Source organism: Oncorhynchus kisutch, linkage group LG12 (assembly GCF_002021735.2).
Source record: "Oncorhynchus kisutch isolate 150728-3 linkage group LG12, Okis_V2, whole genome shotgun sequence".
In the NCBI taxonomy this organism is placed as follows: Eukaryota; Metazoa; Chordata; class Actinopteri; order Salmoniformes; family Salmonidae; genus Oncorhynchus; species Oncorhynchus kisutch.
This window is the reverse complement of record NC_034185.2, coordinates 3,479,348-3,500,211: the sequence shown is the minus strand read 5'-3', so window position 1 is coordinate 3,500,211 and position 20,864 is coordinate 3,479,348. Positions and strand designations below refer to the sequence as shown.

Here is a 20,864-nt window from a genome sequence, read left to right as displayed (position 1 = left end):
TAGCACCAGTAGCACCAGTAGTACCAGTAGTACCAGTAGCACCAGTAGTACCAGTAGCACCAGTAGTACCAGTAGTACCAGAAGCACCAGTAGCACCAGTAGCACCAGTAGTACCAGAAGCACCAGTAGTACCAGTAGCACCAGTAGTACCAGTAGCAATACACAATGTGCAATTTAGACATAGCACCAGTAGTACCAGTAGCACCAGTAGCAATACATAATGTGCAATTTAGACATAGCACCAGTAGTACCAGTAGCACCAGAAGTACCAGTAGTACGAGTAGCACCAGTGGTACCAGTAGCAATACACAATACACAATGTGCAATTTAGAAGTAGCACCAGTAGTACCAGTAGCACCAGTAGTACCAGTAGTACCAGTAGTACCAGTAGCAATACACAATGTGCAATTTAGAAGTAGCACCAGTAGTACCAGTAGCACCAGTAGTACCAGTAGCAATACACAATACACAATGTGCAATTTAGAAGTAGCACCAGTAGTACCACAATACACAATGTGCAATTTAGAAGTAGCACCAGTAGTACCAGTAGCACCAGTAGTACCAGTAGTACAAGAAGCACCAGTAGTACCAGTAGCACCAGTAGTACCAGAAGCACCAGTAGTACCAGTAGTACCAGTAGTACCAGTAGCACCAGTAGTACCAGAAGCACCAGTAGTACCAGTAGCACCAGTAGTACCAGTAGCAATACACAATGTGCAATTTAGACATAGCACCAGTAGTACCAGTAGCAATACACAATGTGCAATTTAGACATAGCACCAGTAGTACCAGTAGCACCAGAAGTACCAGTAGTACGAGTAGCACCAGTAGTAGCAGTAGCAATACACAATGTGCAATTTAGAAGTAGCACCAGTAGTACCAGTAGCAATACACAATGTGCAATTTAGAAGTAGCACCAGTAGTACCAGTAGCACCAGTAGTACCAGTAGCAATACACAATACACAATGTGCAATTTAGAAGTAGCACCAGTAGCACCAGTAGTACCACAATACACAATGTGCAATTTAGAAGTAGCACCAGTAGTACCAGTAGGACCAGTATTACCAGTATTACCAGTAGCACCAGTAGTACCAGTAGTACCAGTAGCAATACACAATACACAATGTGCAATTTAGAAGTAGCACCAGTAGTACCAGTAGCACCAGTAGTACCAGTAGCACCAGTAGCACCAGTAGTACCAGTAGCAATACACAATGTGCAATTTAGAAGTAGCACCAGTAGCACCAGTAGTACCACAATACACAATGTGCAATTTAGAAGTAGCACCAGTAGTACCAGTAGCACCAGTAGTACCAGTAGCACCAGTAGAACCAGTAGCACCAGTATTACCAGTAGCACCAGTAGTACCAGTAGCACCAGTAGTACCAGTAGCAATACACAATACACAATGTGCAATGTGCAATTTAGACATAGCACCAGTATTACCAGTAGCACCAGTAGTACCAGTAGCACCAGTAGTACCAGTAGCACCAGAAGTACCAGTAGTACGAGTAGCACCAGTAGTACCAGTAGCAATACACAATGTGCAATTTAGAAGTAGCACCAGTAGTACCAGTAGCACCAGTAGTACCAGTAGTACCAGTAGCAATACACAATGTGCAATTTAGAAGTAGCACCAGTAGTACCAGTAGCACCAGTAGTAATACACAATACACAATGTGCAATTTAGAAGTAGCACCAGTAGCACCAGTAGTACCACAATACAATGTGCAATTTAGAAGTAGCACCAGTAGTACCAGTAGCACCAGTAGTACCAGTAGCACCAGTAGCAATACACAATACACAATGTGCAATTTAGAAGTAGCACCAGTAGTACCAGTAGCACCAGTAGCACCAGTAGTACCAGTAGCAATACACAATGTGCAATTTAGAAGTAGCACCAGTAGCACCAGTAGTACCACAATACACAATGTGCAATTTAGAAGTAGCACCAGTAGTACCAGTAGCACCAGTAGTACCAGTAGCACCAGTAGAACCAGTAGCACCAGTAGTACCAGTAGCAATACACAATACAATGTGCAATGTGCAATTTAGACATAGCACCAGTATTACCAGTAGCACCAGTAGTACCAGTAGTACCAGTAGTACCAGTAGCACCAGTAGCAATACACAATGTGCAATTTAGACATAGCACCAGTAGTACCAGTAGCACCAGTAGTACCAGTAGCAATACACAATACGCAATTTAGACATAGCACCAGTAGTACCAGTAGCACCAGTAGTACCAGTAGTACCAGTATGAGGTCTGGACGTACCTGGGCCGCTCCAGTGATCATGTTAGGGATGAAGTCTTTGTGTCCAGGAGCGTCCATCAGAGTCACCACCTTAGAGGCCGTCTCAAACTTAGTCATCCCCACGTCCATGGTTACACCCCTGGAAAACACACACACACACACACACACACACACACACACACACACACACACACACACACACACACACACACACACACACACACACACACACACACACACACACACGGATTCAGTGGGTGTTTTGCAGAGTAGGTAGGTATGTGTGTGTGTGGAACCGTCTCTCTGTACCTGTTCCTCTCCTCCCCGGTCTCATCCAGGACCCATGCGTAGGCGAACGAGGCCTTGCCAGCCTTTTTGGACTCCTGTTCGTACTTGTGCATGGTGCGTTTATTGACGTTTCCCAACAGGTACAGCAGGTGACCCATCAGAGTGCTCTTCCCAGCATCCACATGACCTGGAGAGGAGGGGGGGTGAAGAGAAAACAGGAATCGTACTGAACATGTTCTGATCGATCTCTGTGACCGCTCAGACTACGGCCTCTGTGACGTACGGCCTCTGTGACCGCTCAGAGTACGGCCTCTGTGACGTACGGCCTCTGTGACGTACGGCCTCTGTGACGTACGGCCTCTGTGACGTACGGCCTCTGTGACGTACGGCCTCTGTGACGTACGGCCTCTGTGACGTACGGCCTCTGTGACGTACGGCCTCTGTGACGTACGGCCTCTGTGACGTACGGCCTCTGTGACGTACGGCCTCTGTGACGTACGGCCTCTGTGACGTACGGCCTCTGTTCTGTGACGTACGGCCTCTGTGACGTACGGCCTCTGTGACGTACGGCCTCTGTGACGTACGGCCTCTGTGACCGCTCAGAGTACGGCCTCTGTGACCGCTCAGAGTACAGGGCTCTGTGACCGCTCAGAGTACAGGGCTCTGTGACCGCTCAGACTACGGCCTCTGTGACGTACGGCCTCTGTGACCGCTCAGACTACGGCCTCTGTGACGTACGGCCTCTGTGACCGCTCAGAGTACAGGGCTCTGTGACTGCTCAGAGTACAGGGCTCTGTGACCGCTCAGACTACGGTCTCTGTGACGTACGGCCTCTGTGACGTACGGCCTCTGTGACGTACGGCCTCTGTGACCGCTCAGACTACGGCCTCTGTGACGTACGGCCTCAGTGACCGCTCAGAGTACAGGGCTCTGTGACCGCTCAGAGTACAGGGCTCTGTGACCGCTCAGACTACGGCCTCTGTGACGTACGGCCTCTGTGACCGCTCAGAGTACGGCCTCTGTGACCGCTCAGAGTACGGCCTCTGTGACGTACGGCCTCTGTGACCGCTCAGAGTACGGCCTCTGTGACGTACGGCCTCTGGGACCGCTCAGAGTACAGGGCTCTGTGACCGCTCAGAGTACAGGGCTCTGTGACCGCTCAGACTACGGCCTCTGTGACGTACGGCCTCTGTGACCGCTCAGAGTACGGCCTCTGTGACCGCTCAGAGTACGGCCTCTGTGACGTACGGCCTCTGTGACCGCTCAGAGTACGGCCTCTGTGACGTACGGCCTCTGGGACCGCTCAGAGTACGGCCTCTGTGACGTACGGCCTCTGGGACCGCTCAGAGTACGGCCTCTGTGACGTACGGCCTCTGTGACCTCTCAGAGTACGGCCTCTGTGACGTACGGCCTCTGTGACCTCTCAGAGTACGGCCTCTGTGACGTACGGCCTCTGTGACCTCTCAGAGTACGGCCTCTGTGACGTACGGCCTCTGGGACCGCTCAGACTACGGCCTCTGGGACCGCTCAGACTACGGCCTCTGGGACCGCTCAGACTACGGCCTCTGGGACCGCTCAGACTACGGCCTCTGGGACCGCTCAGACTACGGCCTCTGTAACCACGCCGACAGTGCAGCCTCTGTAACCACGCCGACAGTGCAGCCTCTGTAACCACGCCGACAGTGCAGCCTCTGTAACCACGCCGACAGTGCAGCCTCTGTAACCACGCCGACAGTGCAGCCTCTGTAACCACGCCGACAGTGCAGCCTCTGTAACCACGCCGACAGTGCAGCCTCTGTAACCACGCCGACAGTGCAGCCTCTGTAACCACGCCGACAGTGCAGCCTCTGTAACCACGCCGACAGTGCAGCCTCTGTAACCACGCCGACAGTGCAGCCTCTGTAACCACGCCGACAGTGCAGCCTCTGTAACCACGCCGACAGTGCAGCCTCTGTAACCACGCCGACAGTGTAGTTTATGTGATTCAGTCCATGCATGAGTGTGTGAGAGGAATGTGGCGTTCCAGGAGACACGTGCGTTTATGTACCTATAACCACCAGGTTGAGTAGAGACTTGCCCCCTTGTCTCTTCTCCAGCTCGGCCCTGACATTCAGCTGTTGCTTGGCCTTCCCCGGGGTACGTCCTGGGGTGGGGACGGAAGGAGGCTCCTCTGCCCCCCCGAACCCTTTAGAGGGTGTCTCCGGACGCTTGGAGGGGGTTTCGGGGCTGGTTTTCATGGTCATGTCATCAGGGCTACCCCCACGATGGACGGAGGGGCTGGGGACAACCCCGTTCTCCTCTGTACTGGATGGACAGGACCACAAGAAGAGAAGAATCATTTATTTAACTTCTTCAGTATAACCCTGGTAAGACATGCTATAATCACATTAGTTTGTTTTGATAGGACAGGGAAGAGGGGACCGGGAAGCGTGGACCGGGAAGAGGGGACCGGGAAGAGGGGACCGGGAAGAGGGGACCGGGAAGAGGGGACCGGGAAGAGGGGACAGGGAAGAGGGGACAGGGAAGAGGGGACAGGGAAGAGGGGCCCGGGAAGAGGGGCCCGGGAAGAGGGGACCGGGAAGAGGGGACAGGGAAGAGGGGACCGGGAAGAGGGGACCGGGAAGAGGGGACAGGGAAGAGGGGACAGGGAAGAGGGGACCGGGAAGAGGGGGACAGGGAAGAGGGGACCGGGAAGAGGGGACAGGGAAGAGGGGACAGGGAAGAGGGGACAGGGAAGAGGGGACTGAGAAGAGGACAACAAGTGTCACAGAACTCACCTGAAGGTAACCAATACAAAAGAAAGGAAACATGAAGGTAGTTTTGTGCCCCAAAAAAATTAGGGGTTAAAATGTGTCCAAAAATGATATATATACACAGTACCAGTCAAATGTTTTAGAACACCTACTCATTCAGGGGTTTGTCTTTATTTTTACTATTTTCTACATTGTGTGAAACATCAAACAAAAAAAGGCTTAAACAAAATCAAAACACAGTTGAAGTTGGAATTGTAAAACTCCTTCGTTTACATACCCCTTAACCAATCGTTTAGGAGTTTAAATATATTTGGTTAAGGGGTATGTAAATGAAGGAGTTTAAATGTATTTGGCTAAGGGGTATGTAAACGAAGGAGTTTAAATGTATTTGGCTAAGGGGTATGTAAACGAAGGAGTTTAAATGTATTTGGCTAAGGGGTATGTAAACGAAGGAGTTTAAATGTATTTGGCTAAGGGGTATGTAAACTAAGGAGTTTAAATATATTTGGTTAAGGGGTATGTAAACGAAGGAGTTTAAATGTATTTGGCTAAATACATTTAAACTCCGTTTTTCACAATTCTTGACATTTAATCAGAATAAAAATTCCCTGTCTTGGGTCAGTTAGGATCACCACTTTATTTTAAGAATGTGAAATGTCAGAATAATAGTAGAGAGAATGATTTATTTCAGCTTTTATTTCTTTCATCACATTCCCAGTGGGTCAGAAGTTTACATACACTCAATTAGTATTTGGTAGCATTGCCATTCAATTGTTTAACTTGGGTCAAACGTTTCAGGTAGCCTTCCACAAGCTTCCCACAATAAATTGGGTGAGTCTATTTTTGTTCCATCAGACCAGAGGACATTTCTCCAAAAAGTACAATCTTTGTCCCCATGTGCAGTTGCAAACCGTAGTCTGGCTTTTTCATGGCGGTTTTGGAGCAGTGGCTTCTTCCTTGCTGAGCAGCCTTTCAGGTTATGTCGATATAGGACTTGTTTTTACTGTGGATATACATACTTTTGTACCTGTTTCCTCCAGCATCTTCACACGGTCCTTTGTTGTTGTTCTGGGATTGATTTGCACTTTGTTGATTCTGGGACGTTTGACCCAAGTTTCTGGGATTGATTTGCACTTTTTGCACTAAAGTACATTCATCTCTAGGAGACAGAACGCGTCTCCTTCCTGAGCGGTATGACGGCTGCGTGGTCCCATGGTGTTTATACTGCGTACTATTGTTTGTACAGATAAACGTGGTACCTTCAGCCGTTTTGAAACTGCTCCCAAGGATGAACCAGAGGTCTTCAATCTTTTTTTCTGAGGTCTTGGCTGATGTCAAGCAAAGAGGCACTGAGTTTGAAGGTAAGCCTTGAAGTACATCCACAGTAGAGGTCGACCGATTTTTCAACGCCGATACCGATACTGATTATTGGAGGAACAAAAGACCCGATAAAAAAACATCCAATTAATTAATTTATTTGTTTATTTGTAATAATGACAATTACAACAATACTGAATGAACACTTATTTTAACTTAATATAATACATTAATACATTTATTAATTTAGCCTCAAATAAATAATGGTTTAATAATTTGGTTTAAATAATGCAAAAACAAAGTGTTGGAGAAGAAAGTAAAAGTGCAATATGTGCCATGTAAGAAAGCTAACGTTTCAGTTCCTCGCTCAGAACATGAGAACATATGAAAGCTGGTGGTTCCTTTTAACATGAGTCTTCAATATTCCCAGGTAAGAAGTTTTAGGTTGTAGTTATTATAGGAATTATAGGACTCTCTCTCTATACCATTTGTATATCATTAACCTTTGACTATTGGATGTTCTTATAGGCACTTTAGTATTGCCAGTGTAACAGTATAGCTTCCGTCTCTCTCCTCGCTCCTCCCTGGGCTCGAACCAGCAACACAACGACAACAGCCACCATCGAAGCAGCGTTACCCGGCCTTACGTTACATGCAGAGCAAGGGGAACAACTACTAGAAGGCTCAGAGCGAGTGACGTTTGAAACGCTATTAGAGCGCGCTAACTAGCTAGCCATTTCACTTCGGTTACACCAGCCTCATCTCGGGAGTTGAACATAAACAGCGCAATGCTTGACGCACAACGAAGAGCTGCTGGCAAAACGCACGAAAGTGCTGTTTGAATTAATGTTTACGCGCCTGCTTCTGCCTACCACCGCTCAGTCAGATACTTAGATACTTGTATGCTCAGTCAGATTATATGCAATGCAGGACACGCTAGATAATATCTAGTAATATCATCAACCATGTGTAGTTAACTAGTGATTATGGTTGATTGTTTTTTATAAGATAAGTTTAATGCTAGCTAGCAACTTACCTTGGCTTACTGCATTCGCGTAACAGGCAGTCTCCTTGTGGAGTGCAACGAGAGAGAGGCAGGTCGTTAATGCCGTTGGACTAGTTAACTGTAAAGGTTGCGAGATTGGATCCCCCGAGCTGACAAGGTGAATATCTGTCGTTCTGCCCCTGAACGAGGAACCCACCGTTCCTGTAGGCCGTCATTGAAAATAAGAATTTGTTCTTAACCTCTTACTTCGACCCGAGACGCAACTGTCTCATCTAGCCATCAGCAAATGCAAATGCGCTACGCCAAATGCTAATAGCACTCGTTAAAACTCAAACGTTCATTAAAACACACATGCAGGGTACTGAATTAAAGCTACACTCGTTGTGAATCTAGCCAACAAGTCAGATTATTAAAATGCTTTTCGGGAAAGCATGAGAAGCTATTATCTGATGTAACACCCCGAAATACCTGAATGCTACGTAAACAAAAGATTTCGCGTAGCCGGCGCTACACAAATAGCAGAAATAAAATATAAAACTTTCATTACCTTTGAAGATCTTCTTATGTCCCATAAACATCACTATTGTGTATTTTTTTCGATTAAATCGATCCATATATACCCAAAATAGCCATCTATGGAAACTGTGTGATTCAGAAAAAAAAACAGTTTGAAAACGCTACGTAATTTTTTTTAAATTAAAAAAGTTGACGATAAACTTTCACAAAACACTTCAAAATACTTTTGTAATCCAACTTTAGGTATCAGTAAACGTTAATAATCTATCAAATTGATCACGGGGCGATGTGTATTCAATAGCTCCACGATTTCAAATCATCTTCCAAAATCTGTCTTCCAAACCTTCCTGTCAGAGACCGGATGGAAAGTGATCTCTCTCGTATGTTTGACCAAGAAACAAAAGCACCGGAAATGACGAGACTGGCGACATCGTGCGGAAGCTGTAGGAATTGCAATCTCGGCCGCATGTAATTTAGTTTCCATTCAACAATACATGCAAGTGGCGCATTGATACTTTTTCCAGTTTTCAGTGATCAGTTTTTCTTGCGCTTTTCAATGAAACACACGCTCTGTTATAGTCACAGCCGTGATTTAACCAGTTTTAGAAACGTCAGAGTGTTTTCTATCCACACATACTAATCATATGCATATACTATATTCCTGGCATGAGTAGCAGGACGCCGAAATGTTGCGCGATTTTTAACAGAATGTTCGAAAAAGTAGGGGGTCGACTTAAGAGGTTCTGACTTGCCTAGTTAAATAAAGGTATAAAAAAATAAAAAAATAAATCAGAGCACAAAAAAAAACTGATTTCCGATTGTTATGAAAACTTGAAATTGGCCCTGATTAATCGACCTCTAATCCACAGGTACACCTCCAATTGACTCAAATGGTGTCAATTTAAAAAAAAAAATATTTAACCAGTAATATTTAACCAGGTAGGCTAGTTGAGAACAAGTTCTCATTTGCAACTGCGACCTGGCCAAGATAAAGCATAGCAGTGTAAGCATACAACAAAGAGTTACACATGGAGTAAACAATTAACAAGTCAATAACACAGTAGAAAACAAAGGGGGGGTCTATATACAATGTGTGCAAAAGGCATGAGGAGGTAGGCAAATAATTACAATTTTGCAGATTAACACTGGAGTGATAATTGATCAGATGGTCATGTACAGGTAGAGATATTGGTGTGCAGAAGAGCAGAAAAGTAAATAAATAAAAACAGTATGGGGATGAGGTAAGTGAAAAGGGTGGGCTATTTACCAATAGACTATGTACAGCTGCAGCGATCGGTTAGCTGCTCAGATAGCTGATGTTTGAAGTTGGTGAGGGAGATAAGAGTCTCCAACTTCAGCGGTTTTTGCAATTCGTTCCAGTCACAGGCAGCAGAGTACTGGAACGAAAGGTGGCCAAATGAGGTGTTGGCTTTAGGGATGATCAGTGAGATACACCTGCTGGAGCGCGTGCTACGGATGGGTGTTGCCATCGTGACCAGTGAGCTGAGATAAGGCGGAGCTTTACCTAGCATGGACTTGTAGATGACCTGGAGCCAGTGGGTCTGGCGACGAATATGTAGCGAGGGCCAGCCGACTAGAGCATACAAGTCGCAGTGGTGGGTGGTATAAGGTGCTTTAGTGACAAAACGGATGGCACTGTGATAGACTGCATCCAGTTTGCTGAGTAGAGTGTTGGAAGCCATTTTGTAGATGACATCGCCGAAGTCGAGGATCTGTAGGATAGTCAGTTTTACTAGGGTAAGCTTGGCAGCGTGAATGAAGGAGGCTTTGTTGCAGAATAGAAAGCCGACTCTTGATTTGATTTTCGATTGGAGATGTTTGATATGAGTCTGGAAGGAGAGTTTGCAGTCTAGCCAGACACCTAGGTACTTATAGACGTCCACATATTCTAGGTCGGAACCATCCAGGGTGGTGATGCTAGTCGGGCATGCGGGTGCAGGCAGCGACCGGTTGAAAAGCATGCATTTGGTTTTACTAGCGTTTAAGAGCAGTTGGAGGCCACGGAAGGAGTGTTGTATGGCATTGAAGCTTGTTTGGAGGTTAGATAGCACAGTGTCCAAAGACGGGCCGAAAGTATATAGAATGGTGTCGTCTGCGTAGAGGTGGATCAGGGAATCGCACACAGCAAGAGCAACATCATTGATATACACAGAGAAAAGAGTCGGTCCGAGAATTGAACCCTGTGGCACCCCCATAGAGACTTAGCCTATCAGAAGCTTCTAAAGCCATAACATAATTTTCTGGAATTTTCCAAGCTCTTTAAAGTCACAGTCAACTTACAGTCAACTTAGTGTATGTAAACTTCTGACCCACTGGAATTGTGATACAGTGAAATAATCTGTCTGAAAACAATTGTTGGAAAAATGACTTGTGTCATGCACACAGTAGATGTCCTAACCAACTTGCCAAAACTATAGTTTGTTAACAAGAAATGTGTGGAGTGGTTGAAAAACGAGTTTTAATGACTCCAACCTAAGTGTATGTGAACTTCCGACTTGAACTGTAAACATAGAAAACATATATATTGAAGAGGTTGGGGCTTAAGCAGCATCCCTGTCTCACCCCACGGCCCTGTGGAAAGAAATGTGTATTTTTTGCCAATTTTAACCACACACTTGTTTGTGTACATGGATTTTATAATGTTGTATGTTTTTCCCCCAACACCACTTTCCATCAATTTGTAAAGCAGACGCAAATTGAGTCAAAAGCTTTTTTGGAAATCAACAAAGCATGAGAAGACTTTGCCTTTGTTTTGGTTTGTTTGTTTGTCAATTAGAATTGTGCAGGGTGATTAAGGTGTCTGTCGTACGGTAATTTGGTAAAAAGCCAATTTGACATTTTCTCTGTACATTGTTTTCATTGAGGAAATGTATGAGTCTGCTGTTAATGATTTAACTTCAACTGTATATTTTACATTTGAAATTCTTCAAAAGTAGCCACCCTTTGCCTTGATGACAGCTTTGCACACTCTTGGCATTCTCTCAACCAGTGTCATGATGAATGCTTTTCCAACAGTCTTGAAGGAGTTCCCACATATGCTGAGCACTTGTTGGCTGCTTTTCCTTCACTCTGCGGTCCAACTCATCCCAAACCATCCCTATTGGGTTGAGGTCGGGTGATTGTGGAGGCCAGGTCATCTGATGCAGCACTCCATCACTCTCCTTCTTGGTCAAATAGCCTTTCCACAGCCTGAAGGTGTATTTGGGGTCATTGTCCTGTTGAAAAACAAATGACAGTGGGACTAAGCCCAAACCAGATGGGATGTCGTATCGTTGCAGAATGATGTGGTAGCCATGCTGGTTAAGTGTGCCTTGAATTCTAAATAAAATCACTGACAGTGCCACCAGTAAAGCACCTCCACACAATAACACATCCTCCTCCTCCTCCATGCTTTATGGTGGGAAAAAGACACATATCACGTCTCACAAAGACAGGGTGGTTGGAACAAAAAAACTCACATTTGGACTCATCAGATCAAAGGACAAATTTCCTCTGGTCTAATGTTCATTGCTCATGTTTCTTGGCCCAAGCAAGTCTCTTCTTCTTATTGGTGTCCTTTAGTAGTCGTTTCTTTGCAGCAACTTGACCATGAAGGTCTGATTCACACAGTCTCCTCTGAACAGTTGATGTTGAGATGTGCCTGTTACTTGAACTCTGAGAAGCATTTATCTGGGTTGCATTTTCTGAGGCTGGTAACTCCAATGAACTTATCCTCTGCAGCAGAGGTAACTCTGGGTCTTCCTTTCCTGTGGCGGTCCTCATGAGAGACAGTTAACTCTAATGAACTTATCCTCTGCAGCAGAGGTACCTCTGGGTCTTCCTTTCCTGTGGCGGTCCTCATGAGAGCCAGTTTCATCATAGCGCTGAATGGTTTTTGCGACGGCACTTGAAGACACTAAAATGTATTGAAATTTTCCAGATGGACTGTCATTTCTCTTTGCTTATTTGAACTGTTCTTTAAATAATATGGACCTGGTCTTGACATAATCTTCTGTAAACCTACCATGTCAAAACACAACTGATGGGCTCAAATGCATAAAGATGGAAAGAAATTCCACAAATGACCTTTTAAGAAGGCACACCTGTTAATTGAAATGCATTCCAGGTGACATACTCATGAAGTTGGTTGAGAGAATGCCAAGAATGCCAAATGTTGAAAGCTGTCATCAAGGTGGCTATTTGAAGAACCAAAAATATAGAATATATTTTTGTTTGTTGAATACTTTTTTGGTTACTACTTGATTCCATTTGTGTTAATTCATAGGTTTAACGTCTTCAATACTATTCTACAATGTAGAAAATAGTAAAAATAAAGAAAACCCCTTGAATGAGTCGGTCTATAGTAGTAAAGACAAAATGTAATATTTGATCAAATCATTATTTTTGTTATTTTTGGGGGGGGGATACCAAAAGGGGTCCTAAAATTCCAAATCAAAGAGCTAAATGATCTTAAAACAATTCTGTTAGCTTGGTACTAACCCCAACTGCTTAAACCTTTAGAGGTTTTAAAGGTTTTAGATGCACAGTAGTGGCAAAGGAAGGAGATCAGGGTGTGTTGTCTGTCCCTGTCCCCTAATGTCTCTGTTCCTGTCTCAAACTGACCCTGTCCCCAAAATCCTGTCCCAAAATGTCCCTGTCCCCTAATATCCCTGTCCCCTAATGTCTCTGTCCCTGTCCCCAACTGTCCCTGTCCCCTAATGTCTCTGTCCCCTAATGTCTCTGTCCCCTAATGTCTCTGTCCCTGTCCCCTAATGTCCCTGTCCCCTAATGTCCCTGTCCCCTAATGTCCCTGTCCCCTAATGTCTCTGTGCCCTATTGGCCCTGTCCCCTAATGCCCCTGTCCCCTATTGTCCCTGTCCCCTAATGTCTCTGCCCCTGTCCCCTAATGCCCCTGTCCCCTAATGTCCCTGTCCCCTAATGTCTCTGTGCCCAACTGTCCCTGCTCCTGTGGTGGTTTGTGTTTTGTCATTCCTCTCTGGGAATGAACCCTTTACCCAACTGTTCCCTTCCCCAACTGTTCCTGTTCCCTTCCCCAACTGTTCCTGTTCCCTTCCCCAACTGTTCCTGTTCCCTTCCCCAACTGTTCCTGTTCACATCCCCAACTGTTCCCGTCCCCAACTACTATAGTCGTTATCTCTCCAGTCTGCCCCAGAGAAAAGCTGATGAACATAGTGTGTGTGTGTGTGTGTGTGTGTTATACCTCGGCACGTCAAAGCCCATGGTCTGTTTCTTCCCTGAGACGGTCATGCGGGCCACTTTAGGCAGAACTTCTGAGTCCAGTTGACACTGCCCCGCCTCACGGTCCTTAGCTGGGGGAGAGAGAGACACACACTCAGTAATACACACAAACACACACTCAGTAATACACACACTCAGTAATACACATAAACACACACTCAGTAATACACACACTCAGTAATACACACACTCAGTAATACACACACTCAGTAATACACACAAACACACTTCATGCAACTCCAAACAAACACACAATAATATTCTCTCACACACAGGAATACAACAAAACACAGTATACACAGTTTCATTATGCAATTGTTATGCATTACTTCCCAAATTAATTTGAGTGAACTAGTAAAGCACTACATGTGCAGAACCATCAGCAAATATACAAGGTGTGTGTCAGATGGATTTGAATACCCAACAGATACAGCTGGCTTCATCAACAGATACAGCTAGCTTCATCAACAGATACAACTAGCTTCATCAACAGATACAGGTAGCTTCATCAACAGATACAGCTAGCTTCATCAACAGATACAGGTAGCGTCATCAACAGATACAGGTAGCTTCATCAACTGATACAGGTAGCTTCATCAACTGATACAACTAGCTTCATCAACAGATACAGGTAGCTTCATCAACTGATACAACTAGCTTCATCAACTGATACAACTAGCTTCATCAACAGATACAGCTAGCTTCATCAACAGATACAACTAGCTTCATCAACAGATACAGGTAGCTTCATCAACTGATACAACTAGCATCATCAACAGATACAGCTAGCTTCATCAACAGATACAGCTAGCTTCATCAACTGATACAACTAGCATCAACAGATACAGCTAGCTTCATCAACTGATACAACTAGCATCATCAACAGATACAACTAGCATCATCAACAGATACAGCTAGCATCATCAACTGATACAACTAGCATCATCAACAGATACAACTAGCATCAACAACAGATACAACTAGCATCAACAGATACAGCTAGCTTCATCAACTGATACAACTAGCATCATCAACAGATACAACTAGCTTCATCAACAGATACAGCTTGCTTCATCAACAGATACAGCTAGCTTCATCAACTGATACAACAGATGCTACAGGGCCTGGGTCTAGCTAGATGAGTCTGCTACAGGGCCTGGGTCTAGCTAGATGAGTCTGCTACAGGGCCTGGGTCTAGCTAGATGAGTCTGCTACAGGGCCTGGGTCTAGCTAGATGAGTCTGCTACAGGGCCTGGGTCTAGCTAGACGAGTCTGCTACACGGCCTGGGTCTAGCTAGATGAGTCTGCTACAGGGCCTGGGTCTAGCTAGATGAGTCAGGGATGTGCTGGTATGACTGGTGTTTGACGGGGAACAGGTAGCCGGGTCGGTAAAGGGTTAATTTCAGAACTGGCAGTTACTATGGAAATAGAGCAGTGATATATTTCGCAGAATGATTCTTGGGGCGCCAACTAAACAAACGCAAGACCCTGTCATGAACACAAATGTACACACACCACACGGTCTCACACACACAAACAACAATGTCTCTCTCTCACACACACACACACACACACACACACAACACGGTCTCACACACACAAACACAACAATGTTTCTCTCTCTCACACACACACACACACTGTCTCTCTCACACACACAAACAACAATGTCTCTCTCTCACACACAACACGGTCTCACACACACAAACAACAATGTCTCTCTCTCACACACACACACAACACGGTCTCACACACACACACAAACAACAATGTCTCTCTCTCACACACACACACACACACACACACACGGTCTCACACACACACACACAAACAACAATGTCTCTCTCACACACACTGTCTCTCTCACACACACAAACAACAATGTCTCTCTCTCTCTCTCACACACACACACACACACACACACACACACACACACACACACACACACACACACACACACACAACACGGTCTCACACACACAGGGAGAGATGTTTCAGAGAGAGGAGAGATGGTATGATCCAGATATTTGTCACACCTAGTCCACAGACTGCTGTCACACCTAGTCCACAGACTGCTGTCACACCTAGTCCACAGACTGCTGTTACACCTAGTCCACAGACTGCTGTCACACCTAGTCCACAGACTGCTGTCACACCTAGTCCACAGACGGCTGTCACACCTAGTCCACAGACGGCTGTCACACCTAGTCCACAGACGGCTGTCACACCTAGTCCACAGACGGCTGTCACACCTAGTCCACAGACTGCTGTCACACCTAGTCCACAGACTGCTGTTACACCTAGTCCACAGACTGCTGTCACACCTAGTCCACAGACTGCTGTCACACCTAGTCCACAGACTGCTGTTACACCTAGTCCACAGACTGCTGTCACACCTAGTCCACAGACTGCTGTCACACCTAGTCCACAGACGGCTGTCACACCTAGTCCACAGACGGCTGTCACACCTAGTCCACAGACAACAACAATTCTTGACAACAACTCTGCCCCACTCTGCGAAGTGCAAGAAGTATAAATGTCCTGACTACTGCAGAGACAGTATCAGTGTAAATGCTGCAAGGCCACTACAGAGAGCAGGATGACCATGCAGAGCACTGAAGGAAAACAATGTGTCATTTTGGCATTTGGCTGAGCTTTCTCTTTCAGGATCACTTTGTTAGTCCATACGAGGGGAAATGTATCTTCGTTTTTTACCCGACCACACACAGCTGACTTTGTGGGGACACAGATCATTTTATAACCGAGGTTTCTCTGAATGAGTCTTTCTGGAGGACAGGAAAAACCCTCCGATGCAAGAAGACTGATTCACAAAAAACACCTAGTAGCCACCTCTGTGTGTGTGTGTGTGTGTGTGTGTGTGTGTGTGTGTGTGTGTGTGTGTGTGTGTGTGTGTGTGTGTGTGTAATAAATACAAAAATACATGTATTTTTTGGACCAACTGGGGAAATTATGTTGGTCCCCCATGAGGTCAAATGCTATTTCTAGAGTTAGGAGCTAGGGTTAGGAGGAGCTAGGGCTAGGAGCTAGGGTTAGGAGCTAGGGTTAGGAGCTAGGGCTAGGAGCTAGGGCTAGGAGCTAGGGCTAGGAGCTAGGGTTAGGGGCTAGAGTTAGGAGCTAGAGTTAGGAGCTAGGGTTAGGAGCTAGGGTTAGGAGCTAGGGTTAGGGGCTAGAGTTAGGAGCTAGAGTTAGGAGCTAGGGTTAGGAGCTAGGGTTAGGAGCTAGGGTTAGGAGCTAGAGCTAGGAGCTAGAGCTAGGAGCTAGGGCTAGGAGCTAGGGTTAGGAGCTAGGGTTAGGAGCTAGGGTTAGGAGCTAGGGTTAGGGGATAGGGTTAAGGGATAGAATTAGAACCCTGATCGCTGAAGCTGGAGACTTATTTCCCTCACTAACTTTAAACATCTGCTATCTAAGCAGCTAACTGATCCCTGCAGCTGTACATAGCCCATCTGTAAATAGCCCACCCAATCTACCTACCTCATCCCCATTATTTACATTGCAGTATCACTACTTACACACCATCATCTGCTCATCTATCACTCCAGTGTTAATCTGCTAAATTATAATTACTCTGCTACTATGGTCTATTTATTGCCTTACCTCCTCACGCCATTTGCAAACACTGTATATAGACTTTATTTTTTCTATTGTGTTATTGACTGCGCTTGTTTATTCCATGTGTAACTCTGTGTTGTTGTTTCTGTCGAACTGCTTTGCTTTATCTTGGCCAGGTCGCAGTTGTAAATGAGAACTTGTTCTCAACTGGCCTCCCTGGTTAAATAAAGGGTTATATATATAAATACCTGGTTAAATAAAGGGTTATATATATAAATACCTGGTTAAATAAAGGGTTATATATATAAATACCTGGTTAAATAAAGGGTTATATATATAAATACCTGGTTAAATAAAGGGTTAGGGTTATATATATAAATACCTGGTTAAATAAAGGGTTAGGGTTATATATATAAATACCTGGTTAAATAAAGGGTATATATATAAATACCTGGTTAAATAAAGGGTTATATATATAAATACCTGGTTAAATAAAGGGTTAGGGTTATATATATAAATACCTGGTTAAATAAAGGGTTATATATATAAATACCTGGTTAAATAAAGGGTTATATATATAAATACCTGGTTAAATAAAGGGTTATATATATAAATACCTGGTTAAATAAAGGGTTATATATATAAATACCTGGTTAAATAAAGGGTTATATATATAAATACCTGGTTAAATAAAGGGTTATATATATAAATACCTGGTTAAATAAAGGGTTATATATATAAATACCTGGTTAAATAAAGGGTTATATATATAAATACCTGGTTAAATAAAGGGTTATATATATAATACCTGGTTAAATAAAGGGTTATATATATAAATACCTGGTTAAATAAAGGGTTATATATATAAATACCTGGTTAAATAAAGGGTTATATATATAAATACCTGGTTAAATAAAGGGTTATATATATAAATACCTGGTTAAATAAAGGGTTATATATATAAATACCTGGTTAAATAAAGGGTTATATATATAATACCTGGTTAAATAAAGGGTTATATATATAAATACCTGGTTAAATAAAGGGTTATATATATAAATACCTGGTTAAATAAAGGGTTATATATATAAATACCTGGTTAAATAAAGGGTTATATATATAAATACCTGGTTAAATAAAGGGGTTATATATATAAATACCTGGTTAAATAAAGGGTTATATATATAAATACCTGGTTAAATAAAGGGTTATATATATAAATACCTGGTTAAATAAAGGGTTATATATATAAATACCTGGTTAAATACAGGGTTTATATATATAAATACCTGGTTAAATAAAGGGTTATAATATAAATACCTGGTTAAATAAAGGGTTATATATATAAATACCTGGTTAAATAAAGGGTTAGTATATATAAATACCTGGTTAAATACAGGGTTAGGGGTTATATATATAAATACCTGGTTAAATAAGGGGTTAAGGTTTAGGGGTTAGGTTTAGGGGTTAAGGTTTAGGGGTTAAGGTTTAGGGGTTAAGGTTTAGGGGTTAAGGTTTAGGGGTTAAGGTTTAGGGGTTAAGGTTTAGGGGTTAAGGTTTAGGGGTTAAGGTTTAGGGGTTAAGGTGTAGGGTTAAGGTTTAGGGTTAAGGTTTAGGGTTAAGGTTTAGGGTTAAGGTTTAGGGGGTTAAGGTTTAGGGGTTAAGGTTTAGGGGTTAAGGTTTAGGGGTTAAGGTTTAGGGGTTAAGGTTTAGGGGTTAAGGTTTAGGGGTTAAGGTTTAGGGGTTAAGGTTTAGGGGTTAAGGTTTAGGGGTTAAGGTTTAGGGGTTAAGGTTAGGGGTTAAGGTTTAGGGTTAAGGTTTAGGGGTTAAGGGTTTAGGGGTTAAGGTTTAGGGTTAAGGTTTAGGGGTTAGGTTTAGGGTTAAGGTTTAGGGGTTAAGGTTTAGGGGTTAAGGTTAGGGGTAAGGTTTAGGGTTAAGGTTAGGGGTAAGGTGTAGGGGTTAGGGTTAGGGGTTAAGGTTAGGGGGTTAAGGTTTAGGGTTAAGGTTTAGGGGTTAAGGTTTAGGGGTTAAGGTTAGGGGTAAGGTTTAGGGGTTAAGGTTTAGGGGTTAAGGTTTAGGGGTTAAGGTTTAGGGGTTAAGGTTTAGGGGTTAAGGTTTAGGGGTTAAGGTTTAGGGGTTAAGGTTTAGGGTTAAGGTTTAGGGGTTAAGGTTTAGGGGTTAAGGTTTAGGGGTTAAGGTTTAGGGGTTAAGGTTTAGGGGTTAAGGTTTAGGGGTTAAGGTTTAGGGGTTAAGGTTAGGGTTAAGGTTTAGGGGTTAAGGTTTAGGGGTTAAGGTTTAGGGGTTAAGGTTTAGGGGTTAAGGTTTAGGGGTTAAGGTTTAGGGGTTAAGGTTTAGGGTTAAGGTTTAGGGTTAAGGTTTAGGGGTAAGGTTTAGGGGTTAAGGTTAGGGGGTTAAGGTTTAGGGGTTAAGGTTTAGGGGTTAAGGTTTAGGGTTAAGGTTAGGGGTTAAGGTTTAGGGGTTAAGGTTTAGGGGTTAAGGGGTTAAGGGTTAAGGTTTAGGGTTAAGGTTTAGGGTTAAGGTTTAGGGTTTAAGGTTTAGGGTTAAGGTTTAGGGGTTAAGGTTTAGGGTTAAGGGGTTAAGGTTTAGGGGTTAAAGTTTAGGGGTTAAGCGTCTCCTGTTTAGGGTCTCCTGTTGTCATTCAGCTAAATCCTGAAGAATACAGTGTTACTACTGTAGAGAGCAGGGAGGGAGAGAGCAGGGAGGGAGGGAGGGAGAGAGCAGGGAGGGAGGGAGAGAGGGAGAGAGCAGGGAGGGAGGGAGAGAGCAGGGAGGGAGAGAGAGAGGGAGAGAGCAGGGAGGGAGAGAGAGAGCAGGGAGGGAGGGAGGGAGCAGGGAGGGAGGGAGAGAGCAGGGAGGGAGGGAGAGAGCAGGGAGGGAGGGAGAGAGCAGGGAGGGAGGGAGAGAGCAGGGAGGGAGGGAGAGAGCAGGGAGGGAGGGAGAGAGCAGGGAGGGAGGGAGAGAGCAGTGAGGGAGGGAGGGAGCAGTGAGGGAGGGAGAGAGAGAGAGAGCAGGGAGGGAGAGAGAGAGCAGGCAGGGAGAGAGAGAGCAGGGAGGGAGAGAGAGAGCAGGCAGGGAGAGAGAGAGCAGGGAGGGAGGGAGCAGGGAGGGAGGGAGGGAGAGAGCAGGGAGGGAGGGAGAGAGCAGGGAGGGAGGGAGAGAGCAGGGAGGGAGGGAGAGAGCAGGGAGGGAGGGAGAGAGCAGGGAGGGAGGAGGGAGCAGGGAGGGAGAGAGAGAGCGAGCAGTGAGGGAGGGAGGGAGCAGTGAGGGAGGGAGGGAGAGAGAGAGAGCAGGGAGGGAGGGAGGGAGAGAGAGAGAGAGCAGGGAGGGAGAGAGAGAGAGAGAGAGCAGAGAGGGAGAGAGAGAGCAGGGAGGGAGGAGGGAGGGAGGGAGCAGGGAGGGAGGGAGGGAGAGAGAGAGAGAGCGGGGAGGGAGGGAGGAAGGGAGAGAGAGAGAGAGCAGGGAGGAAGAGAGCAGGGAGGGAGGGAGGGAGGGAGGGAGGGAGGGAGGGAGGGAGGGAGGGAGGGAGGGAGGGAGGGAGGGAGGGAGCAGCAGGGTATGCAAACCCTCTCCTTCTAGGATTACAGAAAGCCCCATCTGATCAGGATGGTAGTCGCAGGCTTCATCTACCCTCCTACCACACCTGTTCTGTCCTCCGTTTGACAACACACACACACACGGCCTGGAGGAAGGTTTTGGACAAACGGATGCCAGAAGTTGCCAGTTTTTATTCAGAACCCTTTAACATGTTCCAACCCTGAGGGTTATAGTTAATGACCAGACTCCATCAGTCAGTCAGCTGTGTTTTCTAACACACTGAGCAAATAACAGGAAGTCAAGCATGTACCGTTCTGGGCATTGAAAATGTAACCTAATACTAG

General features: G+C 45.0%; 1 protein-coding gene across 3 annotated transcripts in view; it reads right to left on the bottom strand.

Moving 5' to 3' along the window:
* The window catches only part of LOC109883966 (HBS1-like protein), a 76,804-nt gene that overhangs the window by 30,027 nt on the left and 25,913 nt on the right, over nucleotides 1-20,864 (bottom strand). For all 3 annotated transcript variants that reach the window (XM_031836734.1, XM_031836736.1, XM_031836735.1), the window contains 4 exons: nucleotides 13,358-13,466; nucleotides 4,592-4,848; nucleotides 2,566-2,731; nucleotides 2,278-2,395 (listed from right to left, as the gene is read on the bottom strand). In XM_031836734.1, coding sequence (XP_031692594.1) covers nucleotides 2,278-2,395; nucleotides 2,566-2,731; nucleotides 4,592-4,848; nucleotides 13,358-13,466 — 650 coding nt within the window. The remainder of the gene's footprint in view (nucleotides 1-2,277; nucleotides 2,396-2,565; nucleotides 2,732-4,591; nucleotides 4,849-13,357; nucleotides 13,467-20,864) is intronic.